Here is an 18,935-nt window from a genome sequence, read left to right on the forward strand (position 1 = left end):
GGAAATATGTACACAAAGTATTAAAAAAACACAATTTTCAGAACAAAATGGCTTCTTCAGGCAAAAGTCAGTATTTAGTGTGACCTCCCTTGGCACTAAGCACATGTTGAACTCTTTCGGGGAGACAGTCCTGAAGTTTTCTGAAGTTATCTTTTGGTATATCATACCAGGCTTCTTTTAGCACTTCCTAGAGTTCTTCTTTAGATGTAGGTTGTCTTATTTCTTTCATATAGGTGGCGAGAGTCCATGAGCTGTTACTTATGGTATATACATTCCTACCAAGTGGAGGCAAAGTTTCCCAAACCTCAAAAGCCTATAAATACTCCACCCACCTCACAACTTTGCGTCCTCAGGAGGTGGTTGAAGCATTATGATGTGCTTGTATTTCTTCAGTAAAAGGCGCTTCAGAGCATATTGGAGCCCTGTTACCCTCACAGTACAGTGCTTGTCAGAGCGAAGTGAAGGGAGTACTGCCTTATGACACCATGTTTTCGCCTCAAGGGAAATATTTTTATGGGCTCTCCCTTAACAGATTGACGTTATACGCCTATTCCATTACCTCTGCTATGTTTCAGTACTGGTTTGGCTGTCTGCTATCTGTGTCTAAGGGTAAGTATATTTTAAATCATTTACAGACATTTACATCTATGTATTACAAATAGATATGAGACCTGGGACAGGCTTTTACCTCTCTCTACACGTTATATTATAAGTAGGTCTAGGCTATGTTCTTAGCGTTTTAGGGTTAAGGGAGCTCAGACATTTTACTGGCGAACATTTTTATAGTAGGTAAGGGAGTGCTTACAGATATTATGCCTCTTACCTTTTTTTTTTTTTTTTCTTTTCCCCTAACCTGACCACTATTCCTTGTGGCTTAAATTTTTGTGTTAATGGATTTTCCTCTCGCACGAGATTGCGCACACACATGACTTTTTTTTAAAGACATCTGCGTCTTCCTGTCGCGTAAATTACTAGGTTGAACACCTTTGTACCAAAGAAAATGTTCTTATTGTAAAATAACTTAAAGGGACATTAAACCCAAACATTTTCTTTCATGATTCAGAGAATACAGTTTTAAACATTCCAATTTACTTATATTATCTAATTTGCTTCATTCTTTAGATATCCTTTGTTAAAGAAACAGCAATGCACATGAGTGAGCCAATCACATGAGGCATCTATGTGCAACGACCAATCAGAAGCTACTAAGCCTATCTAGATATGCTTTTCAGGAAAGAATATCAAGAGAATGATGCAAATTAGATAATATAAGTAAATTAGAAAGTTGTTTAAAATGGTATTCTCTATCTGAATCATGAAAGAAAAAATGTGTTTAATTTCCCTTTAAGAACTTTCTTCAGCTCTTAGAATTTTGATCACATTCTAATGTTTTTATGTGTACAAATGCCTCTACTGTTTTTCTCTCTGTCTAATGCGGAAGGCATACCCACAGCAATGAGAGGTTTTATTGCTGCGGCAATTGAGAAGGCCCTGACTGCTCTACCGTCTTCAAATACATGACACAAGCTGTCAGAGGAAGATTATCATGCATAGACTGACACTATATACTCTTAAAAGTTCATTTATACATTGCCCAAAACATGACCCATGCAGGAACGAATTTGTGATATGACATTTATTTCAAGGAAGCTGAGATCATAAAACCATGCAAACCTACGTACCTAAACATGGAGCAATATATGATGATATGATGAAGAAGACTGTTAGGAATAATGTTATAGCTCATTTTCAAACTAATTTCTATGCTAAGGTGGATACTAAAGTTTTATATGAATAATGAAACTGCTACCCTATGCAATGGTGCAGAATAGTTATGACCTTACTAATGGCCGAGTAAATAATTTAGAATTCTAAAATCTGGAGATTTTTTTTTTTTCTATGTGGTTGTTCATGCACTGCATTTTAAATTTAACCCATAATGCGCTAGCTTTCACTGGACAGTAAACACATGATCTATGTACAGGATGCAGGGCACAATGTAGAGCTATATACTGTATTAACTATTATATAAAATAACCCAAGCTGATAGCCCCTCCCCCAACAAACAACTCCCTCTATACAGTAATGGCTATACATTTACTTACAGGATAGACTGGCTGTTGTGGCTGATTAAGCTGTCTTTCAGCTGAAATATGTGGTTAGCTGCTACTGCTCAGCATGCAGAGGACAGACATTCCCTCACTTTCAGTTAGAGCCTGCGCTGTACAGTCAGTTTGCTGTGTGGGAAGGGAGGAGCCGGTATCATGACCCCTGAACACCCCATGCTGCAGCATAGAGGCAGTTAGAGCAGTCCTAAAAAAAAAATTTTTATAACTCTGGAGTGACTTGTTCAGATCCTAATTTTCTTGCAAAAGCCCAACTCTGCTTTTGCTTCCGTGTTTCTCCCCTCCCTCTCCAAATATTGAAACTGTATCTAAAAGCACATGTTTTATTTCTGAAGTAGTCCAACCTTGCATTAAAATACAGACTGCACTGTTATACCACCCTGGGTCCAACACTGAGTGGCTGCGTATAATGCTGTAAGTGACTGTAAGGGGCAAAATTTTCATCTGCCCCCCCCCCCCCCCTTTGTCCTTAGACTGAACATAAAGGTTGATGGTGAGACAGTCCTGATAATATAAAAAAAAGTATTGTTTGTTTGAGTGGTATTAGGTCATTCTAGTTTTTCTTCTACCTACAGAAATGTAGTACAAAAAATATTAAATATATAGTATCCCACAAAAGTGAGTACACCACTTGCATTTTTGTAAAATTTGTATTATATCTTATGTGACAACACTGAAGAAATGACACTTTGCTACAATGTAAATTAGTGAGTGTACAGCCTGTATAACAGTGTACATTTGCTGTCCCCTCAATAAAACGCTGCCATTCATTTCTAAACCGTTGCCAAAAAAAGTGAGTACACCCCTAAGTGGAAATGTCCAAATTGGACGCAATTAGCTATTTTCCCTCCCCAGTGTCATGTGACTCATTAGTGTTACAAGGTCTCAGGTGTGAATGGGGAAGCAGGTGTGTTAAATTTGGTATTATTGCTCTCACACTCTCTCATACTGGTCACTGGAAGTTCAACATAGCACCTCATGGCAAATAACTCTCTGAGGATCTGAAAAAAAGAATTGTTGCTCTACATAAAGATGGCCTAGGCTATAAGAAGATTGCCAAGACCCTGAAACTGAGCTGCAGCACGATGGGCAAGACCAAACAGCGGTTTCACTGGACAGGTTCCACTCAGAACAGGCCTTGCCATGGTCGACCAAAGAAGTTGAGTGCACGTGCTCAGCGTCATATCCAGAGGTTGTCTTTGGGAAATAGACGTACAAGTGCTGTCAGCATTGCTGCAGAGGTTGAAGGGGTGGGGGGTCAGCCTGTCAGTGCTCAGATCATACGCCGCACACTGCATCAAATTGGTCTGTATGGCTGTCGTCCCAGAAGGAAGCCTCTTCTAAAGATGATGCACAAGAAAGCCTGCAAACAGTTTGCTGAAGACAAGCAGACTAAGGACATGGATTACTGGAACCATGTCCTGTGGTCAGATGAGACCAAGATAAACATATTTGGTTCAGATGGTGTCAAGCGTGTGGGGCGGCAACCAGTTGAGGAGTACAAAGACAAGTGTGTCTTGCCTACAGTCAAGCATGGTGGTGGGATTGTCATGGTCTGGGCCTGCATGAGTGCTGCCAGCACTGGGGAGCTACAGTTCATTGAGGGAGCCATGAATGCCAACATGTACTGTGACATACTGAAGCAGAGTATGATACCCTCTCTTCGGAGACTGGGCCGCAGGGCAGTATTCCAACATAATGACCCCAAACACACCTCACAAGATGACCACTGCCTTGCTAAAGAAGTTGACGGTAAAGGTGATGGACTGGCCAAGCATGTCTCCAGACCTAAACCCTATTGAGCATCTGCGGGGCATCCGCAAACAGAAGGTGGGGGAGCACAAGATCTCTAACATCAACAAGCTCCGTCGTACATGGAGGAATGGAAGAGGACTCCAGTGGCAACCTTTGAAGCTCTGGTGAACTCCATGCATAAGAGGGTTAAGGCAGTGCTGGAAAATAATAGTGGCCACACAAAATATTGACACTTTGGGCGGCCAATTTGGACATTTCCTCTTAGGAGTGTACTCACATTTGTTGCCAATGATTTAGACATTAATGGCTGTGTTATTTTGAGGGGACAGCAAATTTACACTGTTATACAGGCTGTACACTTACTACTTTACATTGTAGCAAAGTGTAATTTCTTCAGTGTTGTCACATGAAAAGATATAATAAAATATTTACAAAAATGTGAGGGGTGTACTCAATTTTGTGGGATACTGTATATAAATACATAGGTTATATAGTATTAGTAGTCTTGCTTATATACGTTTATATACATCCTGTATAACATTTTTATACACACTATTATATATCATTTAGATGTGCTATAATTGTTTTTAATTATTGTGTGCTTGGTGCATTATTATATTTACTATTTTAGTTTCTGTAGGTAGTGGAAAAACCTTATTATTGTGGCGTGATGCCTCACATTAGCTCCTATGCTCTTTGGCCTAGGGGAGAATGCAAGCAAAAGATCTTTTTTAACTAAGTTTTCAAACTATGCACACCCATGATATGCACGCTCATGACCTGCTGGAGCATGCCTAGAAGTAAATTAGCAGCTGTGAACTCAGTTAAAATATGGTGCCTGATTCTTAAGCTGAACACTGATAAGGGGAGGAGGGTCAGACTACTCCAGACAACATGGCTAAGTAATTTTGCTTATTTTAGAATTTATTTTTATTTATTTTTAAATTCCAGCAATTTTTAAACCTTTTTTTTTTTTTTTTTTTTTTTTTTTATGCAAACTAATTTTACTTAAAATTAGCCCTATTAGGATATGCACAGTTCACATGTTTTATGGCACTTTAAAGAACTACAGCTAATACATACTGTCTGTCATCTTGTTTAGAACTTCACTTTGCACTGGTGCAAGCAGCCTGATGTGGGGCTTCCAAAGCCAGATATCGTTCTTTTTCTTAATCTGAGTCCTGAGGCTGCATCTTCTCGTGGAGATTTTGGGAATGAGCGCTATGAAAATAATGCTTTTCAACAAAAAGTGTTAAAACGCTACACTGAACTAATGGAGGATGAGACCATTAACTGGAAGGTGAGTTAGGCATACCTAAAAGAAGCATAGGTAAAACACTATTACACTTTGGTTCTACTCTTATTTATTTTATTAAGCGCTTTTAACAAATATTTAAAAATAGAACATTTAGTTAGATTTATCAGGTTGCTTTAGAGGAACAGTAAACAGACTGTAATTATAAGACATTTCTGTTTTGCTGTAGAATAACATCAGCCAAGTCAACAAACATGTTTTTTTACTGCAATTGGTTTTTCAATAGCAAAACTACACCCACTTTTTGCCTTTTGCGAGAAACCAATCTGGGCTTTAGTCTGCAGACTTAGCAAGGCTAATTTTGGTCATAATGTTAGTGTAAAGTACATTGTTTTATAGATATCAGCTTAACCCTATTAGGGAACATTTTTTAGCAGTAGTGTTAGCCTTGAGAAGTCAGCAGCTGTGCATTTAAAGTATATATTTTTTCATTAATAGTAAAAATCTCAAGGTATTTCACTGTCCATTTTAACTAGAAATAAGCTGTTAAAAAATGATACTCGCTGGTATCAGTTGCAACTCACAAGCAAGAAAAATGACCCTACATCCCATATCTATAGCTCACAAGACAAGAAATTGTATATCCCGCTTCAATTTATATTAGTTTTCTTTTACAAGATAATACAGAGTCCACGGGTTTCATCCTTACTTGTGGGATGTAATCCTCCTGTTAACAGGAAGTGGCAAAGAGCACCACAGCAGAGCTGCTATATATATAGCTCCTCCCTTAACTCCTCCCCCTAGTCATTCTCTTTGCCTGTGCTAGTAATAGGAAGGGTAAAGTTTAAGTGGTGATAAAATGATAGTTTTTAGTTTCTTCAATCAAGAGTTTTTTATTTTAAATGGTACCGGAGAGTACTTTTTTCCTCAGGCAGGACATAGAAGAATTCTGCCTTGAGTTGGATGATCTCAGCAGTTGTAACTTAGATCCATGTTGTTTTCCCACAAGATTGGCTGAGGTGTACAAGAAATCTTCAGTGTGGGGAACGTTTCCTGCTGCAAGCAGCATTGTTATGTGCAGTCATTTATATTCTGAGGAGACTTGATGGATCAGAATTGGCTGTCATATTTCCTAAATTGGAAAAGGGGTAAGCAGTAGTCTGGGTAGGGTGGTACTGTACTCCTGTGTATATTGACCCTTGTGAGAGACTTCAGCAAGGGACACTTAAGGGCTATGGTTAGACACTGAGGCAGCCTAGAAACCGCTATCTTTATTAAAGAGGAGGCTTATCAGGGCTGATATGTTTATGTTTTTGGGGGTTCACATGGCACATAATTTTTAGGCATGGTCATTTTTGCTCAAGACCGCTTGCCATGCGGCTGGCTGTGTTAGTTTCACATCGGACATGATGGACGGGGCCTAATTTTCGCGCCTCAGTGCGCAGTTAGAGCCGGAGAGAGCAGCAGCCATTTACTCCGGTTGGGACCAGACTGTGAGGTTGTTTTGTGGAGCAAGTCCAGATCGTTTGAACTGACCTTTGGGGCAGGTAGGCGCCACAGCAGAGCTGTGCGAAGTGCAGAGGCGGTTTGAACTTTTTTTCTGCATAACGTTGTGTTTGTGGGTGAAACAATCAATTTAAAGGGTTAAATCTCATAATCTCTTGTGGTGCAATATCCGATTGCACATTAGGTGCTTTCACTGCCAAAATTATCTAATTTGCATAACGTTTTAGCACTTTTGGAAGATCTGTGTTCACTTTTTACTCTTAAAGGCGTAGTAACGTTTTTTTACTGAATTGTTTTTCTTATATAATAAAGATTAACGACTTGTGCTGTTATTACTAGTCTGTTCAATATGTCTGACATTGAAGAAAGTCAGTGTTCAATGTGTTTAGAAGCCATTGTGGAACCCCCTCTTACATTGTGTCCTTTTTGTACTGAAAGGGCACTACACTGTAAAGAACATATTTTAGGAAATGAAAGTGTGCCTAAGGATGATTCTCAGTCTGAAGAGAATCAGGATATGCCATCTAATTCTCCCAAAGTGTCACAACCTTTAACGCCCACTCAAGCGACGCCAAGTACTTCTAGTGCGTCTACTTCTTTTACTTTGCATCTACTACCCTTACAGAGGTACTATCTAAACTGCCAGGTTTGCAGGGTAAACGCAGTAGGTCAGGTATTAATGTAAATACTGAACCCTCTGATGCCTTAGTGGCTATTTCCGATGCACCCTCACAATGCTCTGATTTGGGGGTTAGGGATTTTATGTCTGAGGGAGAACTTTCAGAGTCAGGAAATTTATTACCTCCAGACAGATTCGGACGTCACGTCCTTTAAATGTAAACTGGAACACCTCTGCCTGTTGCTCAGGGAGGTTTTGGTGACCCTGGATGATTGTGACCCTATCACAATTCCCCCAGAAAAATTGTGTAAAATGGACAAATATTTAGAAGTACCTACTTACACAGATGTTTTTCCGGTTCCTAAGAGAATTTCGGAAATTGTTAAGAGGGAATGGGATAGACCAGGTATACCGTTTTCTCCCCCTCCTAACTTTAAGAAAATGTTTCCTATATCTGACACCATACGGGACTTCTGGCAATTGGTCCCTAAGGTGGAGGGAGCTATATCTACTCTAGCTAAGTGTACAACTATACCCATTGAAGACAGTTGTGCTTTAAAAGACCCTATGGATAAAAAATTAGAGGGCCTTCTAAAGAAACTATTTGTTCACCAGGGTTTTCTCTTACAGCCTACAGCCTGCATTGTTCCAGTAACTACTGCAGCTGCCTTTTGGTTTGACGCCCTGGAAGAGTCTCTGAAGGTAGAGACACCTTTAGAGGACATTTTAGACCGAATAAAGGCTCTTAAATTAGCCAATTCATTTATTACTGATGCTTTACAAATTGCAAAATTAGCAGCGAAAAACGCAAGCTTTGCCATTCTGGCGCGCAGAGCGTTATGGCTAAAGTCGTGGTCTGCTGACGTATCGTCTAAATCTAAGCTGTTATCTTTTCCATTCAAAGGTAAGACCCTATTCGGGCCTGAGCTGAAGGAAATAATCTGACATTACTGGTGGTAAGGGTCACGCCCTACTTCAAGACAAGTCCCTCAAGATGAGGGGTAAACAAAATTAATTTTCGTTCCTTTCGAAATTTTAAAGGAGTATCCTCTTCTTCCTCTTCTTCCACTAAGCAGGAAGGGAACTTTGCTCAATCCAAGTTGGTCTGTAGACCTAACCAGGCCTGGAATAAAGGTAAACAAGCAAAGAAGCCCGCTGCTGCTACCAAGACAGCATGAAGGGGCGGCCCCCGATCCGGGACCGGATCTAGTAGGGGGCAGACTCTTTCTTTGCTCAGGCTTGGGCAAGGGATGTACAGGATCCCTGGGCATTGGAAATTGTGACCCAGTGGTACCAGCTGGAATTCAAAGATTTTCTCCCAAGGGGGAGATTTCATCTTTCACGTTTGCCTGTAGACCAGACAAAAAGAGAGGCGTTCTTACGCTGTGTAAAAGACCTCTACACAATGGGTGTAATTTGCCCAGTTCCAGAACTGGAACAGGGGCAGGGGTTCTACTCAAATCTATTCGTGGTTCCCAAAAAAGAGGGAACCTTCAGACCAATTTTAGATCTCAAATGTCTAAACAAATTTCTCAGAGTCCCATCATTCAAGATGGAGACAATTCGTACAATTTTGCCAATGATCCAGGAGGGTCAATATATGACCACTGTGGACCTTAAGGATGCGTACCTTCACATTCCTATCCACAAGGATCATCATCAATTCCTAAGATTTGCCTTTCAGGACAAACATTATCAGTTTGTGGCTCTTCCCTTCGGGTTGGCCACGGCTCCCATGATCTTCACAAAGGTTCTAGGGTCCCTTCTAGCGGTTCTCAGGCCGCGAGGCATAGCGGTGGCGCCCTATCTGGACGATATCTTGATCCAGGCGTCAACTTATCATCTGTCCAAATCTCACACGGACATCGTGTTGTCATTTCTAAGAGCTCACGGTTGGAAAGTGAACGTAGAAAAGAGTTCACTAGTTCCACAAACAAGAGTTCCATTCCTGGGAACTCTGATAGACTCTGTAAACATGAACATATTTATGACGGAGGTCAGAAAATCCAAGATGCTAAATACTTGCCGAGCTCTGCAGTCCATTCATCGGCCATCAGTGGCTCAGTGTATGGAAGTCCTCGGACTAATGGTAGCAGCAATGGATATCATCCCGTTTGCTCGCTTTCATCTCAGACCACTACAACTGTGCATGCTCAGTCAGTGGAATGGGGATTATGCGAATTTATCTCCTCCGATAAATCTGGACCAAGAGATCAGAGACTCTTTTCGGTGGTGGTTGTCACAGGACCATCTGTCCCAGGGGATGTGCTTCCGCAGGCCATCTTGGGTAATGGTAACGACGGACGCCAGCCTCCTGGGCTGGGGTGCAGTCTGGAATTCCCTGAAGGCTCAGGGTGTGTGGAGTCTCAACTGCCAATCAGTATTCTGGAACTGAGAGCGATATTCAACGTGCTTCAGGCGTGGCCTCAGTTGGCTTTAGCCAAATTAATAAGATTCCAGTCAGACAATATCACGACTGTGGCATATATCAATCATCAGGGGGGAACAAGGAGTTCTCTAGCGATGATAGAAGTATCAAAGATAATCCGATGGGTGAAGACTCACTCTTGCCATCTATCTGTGATCTATATCCCAGGAGTAGAGAACTGGGAAACGGATTTTCTAAGTCGTCAGACTTTTCATCCGGGGAGTGGGAACTCCATCCGGAGGTGTTTGCAACTTTGATTCATCAATGGGGCATGCCGGAATTGGATCTGATGGCATCTCGACAGAATGCCAAACTTCCACGTTACGGGTCCAGGTCAAGGGATCCCCAGGCTGTACTGATAGATGCTCTAGCAGTACCTTGGTCGTTCAACCTGGCTTATGTGTTTCCACCTTTTCCTCTCCTACCTCGTGTGATTGCAAAAATCAAGCAGAGGGCTTCAGTAATCCTAATAGCGCCTGCGTGGCCACGCAGGACCTGGTATGCAGATCTAGTGCACATGTCTCTGCCACCGTGGAAACTGCCATTGAGACAGGACCTTCTCATTCAAGGTCCGTTCCAACATCCAAATCTAACTTCTCTGCAGCTGACTGCTTGGAGATTGAACGCTTGATTTGATCTAAGCGAGGTTTCTCTGAGTCGGTTATTGATACTCTGATTCAGGCTCGCAAGCCGGTCACTAGAAAAATTTATCATAAGATATGGTGTAAATATCTTTATTGGTGTGAATCCAAGGGCTACTCAAGGAGTAAGGTTAGGATTCCTAAGATTCTGTCCTTTCTCCACGAAGGATTGGAGAAGGGATTATCAGCTAGTTCCTTAAAGGGACAAATTTCTGCTTTGTCAATTTTACTTCACAAGCGTCTGGCAGATGTCCCAGACGTTCAGGCATTTTGTCAGGCTTTAATCAGAATCAAGCCTGTGTTTAAACCTATTGCTACGCCATGGAGTTTTAATTTTGTTCTTAATGTTCTTCAAAGGGTTCCGTTTGAACCCATGCATTCCATAGATATTAAACTGTTATCTTGGAAAGTTTTGTTTCTCCAACATAGGTGTGTCCGGTCCACGGCGTCATCCTTACTTGTGGGATATTCTCTTCCCCAACAGGAAATGGCAAAGAGCCCAGCAAAGCTGGTCACATGATCCCTCCTAGGCTCCGCCTTCCCCAGTCATTCTCTTTGCCGTTGCACAGGCAACATCTCCACGGAGATGGCTTAGAGTTTTTTGGTGTTTAAATGTAGTTTTATTCTTCAATCAAGAGTTTATTTTAAAATAGTGCTGGTATGTACTATTTACTCTGAAACAGAAAAGAGATGAAGATTTCTGTTTGTAAGAGGAAGATGATTTTAGCAACCGTTACTAAAATCGATGGCTGTTTCCACACAGGACTGTTGAGATGAAGTAACTTCAGTTGGGGGAAACAGTGGGCAGACTTTGCTGCTTGAGGTATGACACATTTCTAACAAGACTTGGTAATGCTGGAAGCTGTCATTTTCCCTATGGGATCCGGTAAGCCATTTTCTTAGTTTTAAATATAAGAATAAAGGGCTTCACAAGGGCTTTAAAGACTGGTAGACATTTTTCTGGGCTAAAACGATTAGGCACTGTATTGGACACCTTTTTCACTGGGGGCCTTTTCTAGTCATAGGCAGAGCCTCATTTTCGCGCCACTAATGCGCAGTTGTTTTTGAGAAGCAAGGCATGCAGATGCATGTGTGAGGAGCTCAGATCCACTGAAAAAGCTTATTGAAGGCGTCATTTGGTATCGTATTCCCCTCTGGGCTTGGTTGGGTCTCAGCAAAGCAGATACCAGGGACTGTATAGGGGTTAAATGTAAAAACGGCTCCGGTTCCGTTCATTTAAGAGTTAAAGCTTTCAAATTTGGTGTGCAATACTTTTAAGGCTTTAAGACACTTCATACTTTTTCACATATTCAGTAATAAAGTGTGTTCAGTTTAAAATTTAAAGTGACAGTAACGGTTTTATTTTAAAACGTTTTTTGTGCTTTGTTATCAAGTTTATGCCTATTAACATGTCTGAACCATCAGATAGACGATGTTCTGTATGTTCGGAAGCCAAGGTTCCTCTCCATTTAAATATATGTGATGAATGTGACAAACAAAGTAGGGACAATGATGCCACTGATAATAATGTTGCCCAAAATGATTCCTTAAGTGAGGGGAGTAAGTAAGTACTGCATCATCTCCTTCTATGTCTACACCAGTCTTGCCCACTCAGGAGGTCCCTAGTTCATCTAGTGCGCCAATCCTCCTTACTATGCAACAATTAACGGCTGTAATGGATAATTCTATTAAAAACATTTTAGCCAAAATGCCCACTTATCAGCGAAAGCGCGACTGCTCTGTTTTAGATACTGAAGAGCATGAGGACGCTGATGATAATGGTTCTGACATGCCCTTACACCAGTCTGAAGGGGCCAGGGAGGTTTTGTCTGAGGGAGAAATTTCAGATTCAGGAAAAATTTCTCAACAAGCTGAACCTGACGTTATTACATTCAAATTTAAATTGGAACATCTCCGCGCTCTGCTTAAGGAGGTGTTATCTACTCTGGATGATTGTGACAATTTGGTCATTCCAGAGAAATTATGTAAGATGGACAAGTTCCTAGAGGTCCCGGTGCCCCCCGAAGCTTTTCCTATACCCAAGCGGGTGGCGGACATTGTAAATAAAGAATGGGAAAGGCCCGGCATACCTTTTTGTCCCTCCCCCTATATTTAAGAAATTATTTCCTATGGTCGACCCCAGGAAGGACTTATGGCAGACAGTCCCCAAGGTCGAGGGGGCGGTTTCTACTCTAAACAAACGCACTACTATCCCTATAGAAGATAGTTGTGCTTTCAAAGATCCTATGGATAAAAAATTAGAGGGTTTGCTTAAAAAGATGTTTGTTCAGCAAGGTTACCTTCTACAACCAATTTCATGCATTGTTCCTGTCACTACAGCAGCGTGTTTCTGGTTCGAAGAACTAGAAAAGTCGCTCAATAAAGAATCTTCTTATGAGGAGGTTATGGACAGAGTTCAAGCACTTAAATTGGCTAACTCTTTTACCTTAGACGCCACTTTGCAATTAGCTAGATTAGCGGCGAAAAATTCAGGTTTTGCTATTGTGGCGCGCAGAGCGCTTTGGCTAAAGTCTTGGTCAGCGGATGTGTCCTCCAAGAACAAATTGCTTAACATCCCTTTCAAGGGGAAAACGCTGTTTGGCCCTGACTTGAAAGAGATTATTTCAGACATCACTGGGGGAAAGGGCCACGCCCTTCCTCAGGATAGGTCTTTTAAGGCTAAAAATAAACCAAATTTTCGTCCCTTTCGCAGAAACGGACCAGCCTCAAATTCTACATCCTCTAAGCAAGAGGGTAATTCTTCTCAAACCAAGCCAGCCTGGAGACCGATGCAAGGCTGGAACAAAGGTAAGCAGGCCAAGAAGCCTGCTACCGCTACTAAGACAGCATGAGATGTTGGCCCCCGATCCGGGACCGGATCTGGTGGGGGGCAGACTCTCTCTCTTCGCTCAGGCTTGGGCAAGAGATGTTCAGGATCCTTGGGCGCTAGAAATAGTTTCTCAAGGTTATCTCCTGGAATTCAAGGAACTACCCCCAAGGGGAAGGTTCCACAGGTCTCAATTGTCTTCAGACCAAATAAAAAGACAGGCATTCTTACATTGTGTAGAAGACCTGTTAAAAATGGGAGTGATTCATCCTGTTCCATTAGGAGAACAAGGGATGGGGTTTTACTCCAATCTGTTCATAGTTCCCAAAAAAGAGGGAACATTCAGGCCAATTTTGGATCTCAAGATCCTAAACAAATTTCTCAGGGTTCCATCGTTCAAAATGGAAACCATTCGGACAATTCTTCCTACCATCCAGGAAGGTCAATTCATGACCACGGTGGATTTAAAGGATGCGTATCTACATATTCCTATCCACAAGGAACATCATCGGTTCCTAAGGTTCGCCTTTCTGGACAAGCATTACCAGTTTGTGGCACTTCCATTCGGATTAGCCACTGCTCCAAGAATTTTCACAAAGGTACTAGGGTCCCTTCTAGCGGTGCTAAGGCCAAGGGGCATTGCAGTAGTACCTTACTTGGACGACATACTGATTCAAGCGTCGTCTCTGCCACAATCAAAGGCTCATACGGACATTGTCCTAGCCTTTCTCAGATCTCACGGGTGGAAAGTGAACGTAGAAAAAAGTTCTCTATTCCCGTCAACAAGAGTTCCCTTCTTGGGAACAATAATAGACTCCTTAGAAATGAAGATTTTTCTGACAGAGGCCAGAAAATCAAAACTTCTAAGCTCTTGTCAAGTACTTGATTCTGTTCTTCTTCCTTCCATAGCGCAGTGCATGGAAGTAATAGGTTTGATGGTTGCGGCAATGGACATAGTTCCTTTTGCGCGAATTCATCTAAGACCATTACAACTGTGCATGCTCAGACAGTGGAATGGGGATTATACAGACTTGTCTCCGACGATCCAAGTAGATCAGAGGACCAGAGATTCACTCCGTTGGTTGCTGACCCTGGACAACCTGTCACAAGGGATGAGCTTCCGCAGACCAGAGTGGGTCATTGTCACGACCGACGCCAGTCTGGTGGGCTGGCGCGCGGTCTGTGAACCCCTGAAAGCTCAGGGTCTATGGTCTCGGGAAGACTCTCTTCTCCCGATAAACATTCTGGAACTGAGAGCGATATTCAATGCTCTCAAGGCTTGGCCTCAACTAGCAAAGGCCAAATTCATAAGGTTTCAATCAGACAACATGACGACTGTTGCATATATCAACCATCAGGGGGGAACAAGGAGTTCCCTGGCGATGGAAGAAGTGACCAAAATAATTCAATGGGCGTAGATTCACTCCTGCCACTTGTCTGCAATCCACATCCCAGGAGTGGAAAATTGGGAAGCGGATTTTCTGAGTCGTCAGACATTTCATCCGGGGGAGTGGGAACTCCATCCGGAAATCTTTGCCCAAATAACTCAATTATGGGGCATTCCAGACATGGATCTGATGGCGTCTCGTCAGAACTTCAAGGTTCCTTGCTACGGGTCCAGATCCAGGGATCCCAAGGCGACTCTAGTAGATGCACTAGTAGCGCCCTGGACCTTCAACCTAGCTTATGTATTCCCACCGTTTCCTCTCATTCCCAGGCTGGTAGCCAGGATCAATCAGGAGAGGGCTTCGGTGATCTTGATAGCTCCTGCGTGGCCACGCAGAACTTGGTATGCAGACCTGGTGAATATGTCATCGGCTCCACCATGGAAGCTACCTTTGAGACGGGACCTTCTTGTTCAAGGTCCGTTCGAACATCCGAATCTGGCCTCACTCCAACTGACTGCTTGGAGATTGAACGCTTGATTTTATCAAAGCGTGGGTTCTCAGATTCTGTCATTGATACTCTTATTCAGGCTAGAAAGCCTGTAACTAGAAAAATTTACCATAAAATATGGAAAAAATATATCTGTTGGTGCGAATCTAAAGGATTCCCATGGAACAAGATAAAAATTCCTAAGATTCTATCCTTTCTACAAGAGGGTTTGGAGAAAGGATTATCTGCAAGTTCTTTGAAGGGACAGATTTCTGCTTTATCTGTTTTACTTCACAAAAAGCTGGCGGCTGTGCCAGATGTTCAAGCTTTTGTTCAGGCTCTGGTTAGAATCAAGCCTGTTTACAAACCTTTGACTCCTCCTTGGAGTCTCAATTTAGTTCTTTCAGTTCTTCAAGGGGTTTCGTTTGAACCCTTACATTCCGTAGATATTAAGTTATTATCTTGGAAAGTTTTGTTTTTGGTTGCAATTTCTTCTGCTAGAAGAGTTTCAGAGTTATCTGCTCTGCAGTGTTCTCCTCCTTATCTGGTGTTCCATGCAGATAAGGTGGTTTTGCGTACTAAACCTGGTTGTCTTCCGAAAGTTGTTTCTAACAAAAATATTAACCAGGAGATAGTTGTGCCTTCTCTGTGTCCGAATCCAGTTTCAAAGAAGGAACGTTTGTTGCACAATTTGGATGTAGTTCGTGCTCTAAAATTCTATTTAGAGGCTACAAAGGATTTCAGACAAACATCTTCCTTGTTTGTTGTTTATTCTGGTAAAAGGAGAGGTCAAAAAGCAACTTCTACCTCTCTCTCTTTTTGGCTTAAAAGCATCATCCGATTGGCTTATGAGACTGCCGGACGGCAGCCTCCTGAAAGAATCACAGCTCACTCCACTAGGGCTGTGGCTTCCACATGGGCCTTCAAGAACGAGGCTTCTGTTGATCAGATATGTAAGGCAGCGACTTGGTCTTCACTGCACACTTTTACCAAATTTTACAAATTTGATACTTTTGCTTCTTCGGAGGCTATTTTTGGGAGAAAGGTTTTGCAGGCCGTGGTGCCTTCCATCTAGGTGACCTGATTTGCTCCCTCCCATCATCCGTGTCCTAAAGCTTTGGTATTGGTTCCCACAAGTAAGGATGACGCCGTGGACCGGACACACCTATGTTGGAGAAAACAGAATTTATGCTTACCTGATAAATTACTTTCTCCAACGGTGTGTCCGGTCCACGGCCCGCCCTGGTTTTTTAATCAGGTCTGATGAATCATTTTCTCTAACTACAGTCACCACGGTATCATATGATTTCTCCTATGCATATTCCTCCTTTACGTCGGTCGAATGACTGGGGAAGGCGGAGCCTAGGAGGGATCATGTGACCAGCTTTGCTGGGCTCTTTGCCATTTCCTGTTGGGGAAGAGAATATCCCACAAGTAAGGATGACGCCGTGGACCGGACACACCGTTGGAGAAAGTAATTTATCAGGTAAGCATAAATTCTGTTTTTTAGTTGCTATCTCTTCTGCTCGAAGACTTTACAAGCTTTCTGCGTTACAATGTGATTCCCCTTATCTTATATTCCATTCTGATAAGGTGGTTTTGCGTACTAAACCTGGATTCCTTCCTAAGTTTGTTTCAAATAAGAATATTAATCAGGAAATTGTGGTTCCTTCCTTGTGTCTTAATCCTTCCTCTAAGAAGGAATGTCTGTTACATAACTTGGACGTGGTTTGTTCTTTAAAATTTTATTTACAAGCGACCAAGGATTTCCGTCAAACATCTGTTTCTTGTTTACTGTGGAAAACGTAGGGGTCAAAAAGCTACGGCTACCTCTCTCTCTCTTTTTGGCTGAAAAGCATCATCCGCCTGGCATACGAGACTGCTGGACAGCAGCCTCCTGAAAAAATTACGGCTCATTCCACTAGAGCTGTGGCTTCCACATGGGCCTTTAAAAACGATGCTTCTGTTGAACAGATTTGTAAGGCTGCGACTTGGTCCTCCCTTCATACTTTTTACAAATTTTATACTTTTGTTTCTTCGGAGGCTATTTTTGGGAGAAAGGTGCTTCAAGCAGTGGTACCTTCCGTTTAGGTTCCTGTCTTGTCCCTCCCTTTCATCCTTGTCCTAAAGCTTTGGTATTGGTATCCCACAAATAAGGATGAAACCCGTGGACTCTGTATATCTTGTAAAAGAAAAGGAAATTTATGCTTACCTGATAAATTGATTTCTTTTACAATATACCAAGTCCACGGCCCACCCTGTCATTTTGGGACAGGATTTATTTTTCTAAACTTCAGTCACCTCTGCACCTTTGTAGTTTTTCCCTTTCTCTTCCTATACCTTCGGTCGAATGACTGGGGGGAGGAGTTAAGGGAGGAGCTATATAGCAGCTCGGCTGTGGTGCTCTTTGCCACTTCCTGTTAATAGGAGGATTATATCCCACAAGTAAGGATGAAACCCGTGGACTCGGTATATCGTACAAGAAATCAATTTATCAGGTAAGCATAAATTTCCTTATTGTATCAGATTTGTGCCACCATCATAATTCAACCACAACTGCTAGTAAATTGTCAATATGCTCAAACCCCATTTTTCATACCCCTGCCTTGACATGGTGTAAAAAAAAATCTAAAACCATCTGCAGGGCAGGTTTTAAATCAATGCAGACTGATACAAATGACATGACTTGCCACATTGAGGTTTTATATTGGTATTTTTTTTCTGCCTTAATAACAATAAATGTTATCCTCTAAATCTTATACTTGTTTTGTCACACTCACCTTACTCCAAGAAAAATATGGGTCCCCATTAAACACCCCACTTGGAAACTCTGGCATATTCAGTACCTATAATTATAAAAACAACAAATATCACAATACAGTAGTTCTCACAAAAAAAGTTAATAAAACAATTAAAGGGCCATGATACCCAAATATTGAAACACTTGAAAGTGATGCAGCATAGCTGTAAAAAGCTGACTAGAAAATATCACCTGAACATCTCTATGTATAAAAAGAAATTTACCTTTTTAAAATGTCCTAAGTAATCACACCCCATTGTAAAGGACTTAAAGCAGCAAAATCAGTATCTCTGTCCCAGGACCTGCAAATGATCGAGCTTCATGCACACTCATGTTATTACCCTTTTCAGTTTAAGGAAGTTTACTATGAAATCTCATGAGAGTTAAGTGAAATCTCCTGAGATCACAGTAAAAGAGTTCATGACCTCAGCACTGCTGATGCTGATTGGCTGCTGTTCATGTCTTCCCTTTTTTTTTTTTTTTTTTTTTTCCTGCAGCTGGACAGCAGCTGAAGTATAACTTTCTTCTACAAGATACGACGAGTCCACGGATTTCATCCTTGTGGGATTTATCCTCCTGCTAACAGGAAGTGGCAAAGAGCACCACAGCAGAGCTGTATATATAGCTCCTCCCTTCCCTCCACCCCCTGTCATTCTCTTTGCTTGTGTTAGTACTAGGAAGAGGTAAAGTGAGGTGTTGGTTTTAGATTCTTCTATCAAGAGATTTTTTGTTTTGAAATGGTACCGGTGAGTACTATTTCTTCTGTTAAGTGTGATCAGTCCACGGGTCATCATTACTTCTGGGATATTAACTCCTCCCCAACAGGAAGTGCAAGAGGATTCACCCAGCAGAGCTGCATATAGCTCCTCCCCTCTACGTCACTCCCAGTCATTCTCTTGCACCCAACGACTAGATAGGAGGTGTGAGAGGGCTATGGTGATTATACTTAGTTTTATATCTTCAATCAAAAGTTTGTTATTTTAAAATAGCACCGGAGTGTGTTATTACCTCTCTGGCAGAGTTTGAAGAAGAATCTACCAGAGTTTTTGCTATGATTTTAGCCGGAGTAGTTAAGATCATATTGCTGTTTCTCGGCCATCTGA

General features: G+C 41.9%; 1 protein-coding gene across 1 annotated transcript in view; it reads left to right on the plus strand.

Moving 5' to 3' along the window:
- The window catches only part of DTYMK (deoxythymidylate kinase), a 150,027-nt gene that overhangs the window by 83,528 nt on the left and 47,564 nt on the right, over positions 1 to 18,935 (plus strand). Inside the window, exon 4 of the mRNA XM_053709885.1 lies at positions 4,984 to 5,181. Coding sequence (XP_053565860.1) covers positions 4,984 to 5,181 — 198 coding nt within the window. The remainder of the gene's footprint in view (positions 1 to 4,983; positions 5,182 to 18,935) is intronic.

This window comes from Bombina bombina, chromosome 4, assembly GCF_027579735.1.
Source record: "Bombina bombina isolate aBomBom1 chromosome 4, aBomBom1.pri, whole genome shotgun sequence".
NCBI classification, from domain to species: Eukaryota; Metazoa; Chordata; class Amphibia; order Anura; family Bombinatoridae; genus Bombina; species Bombina bombina.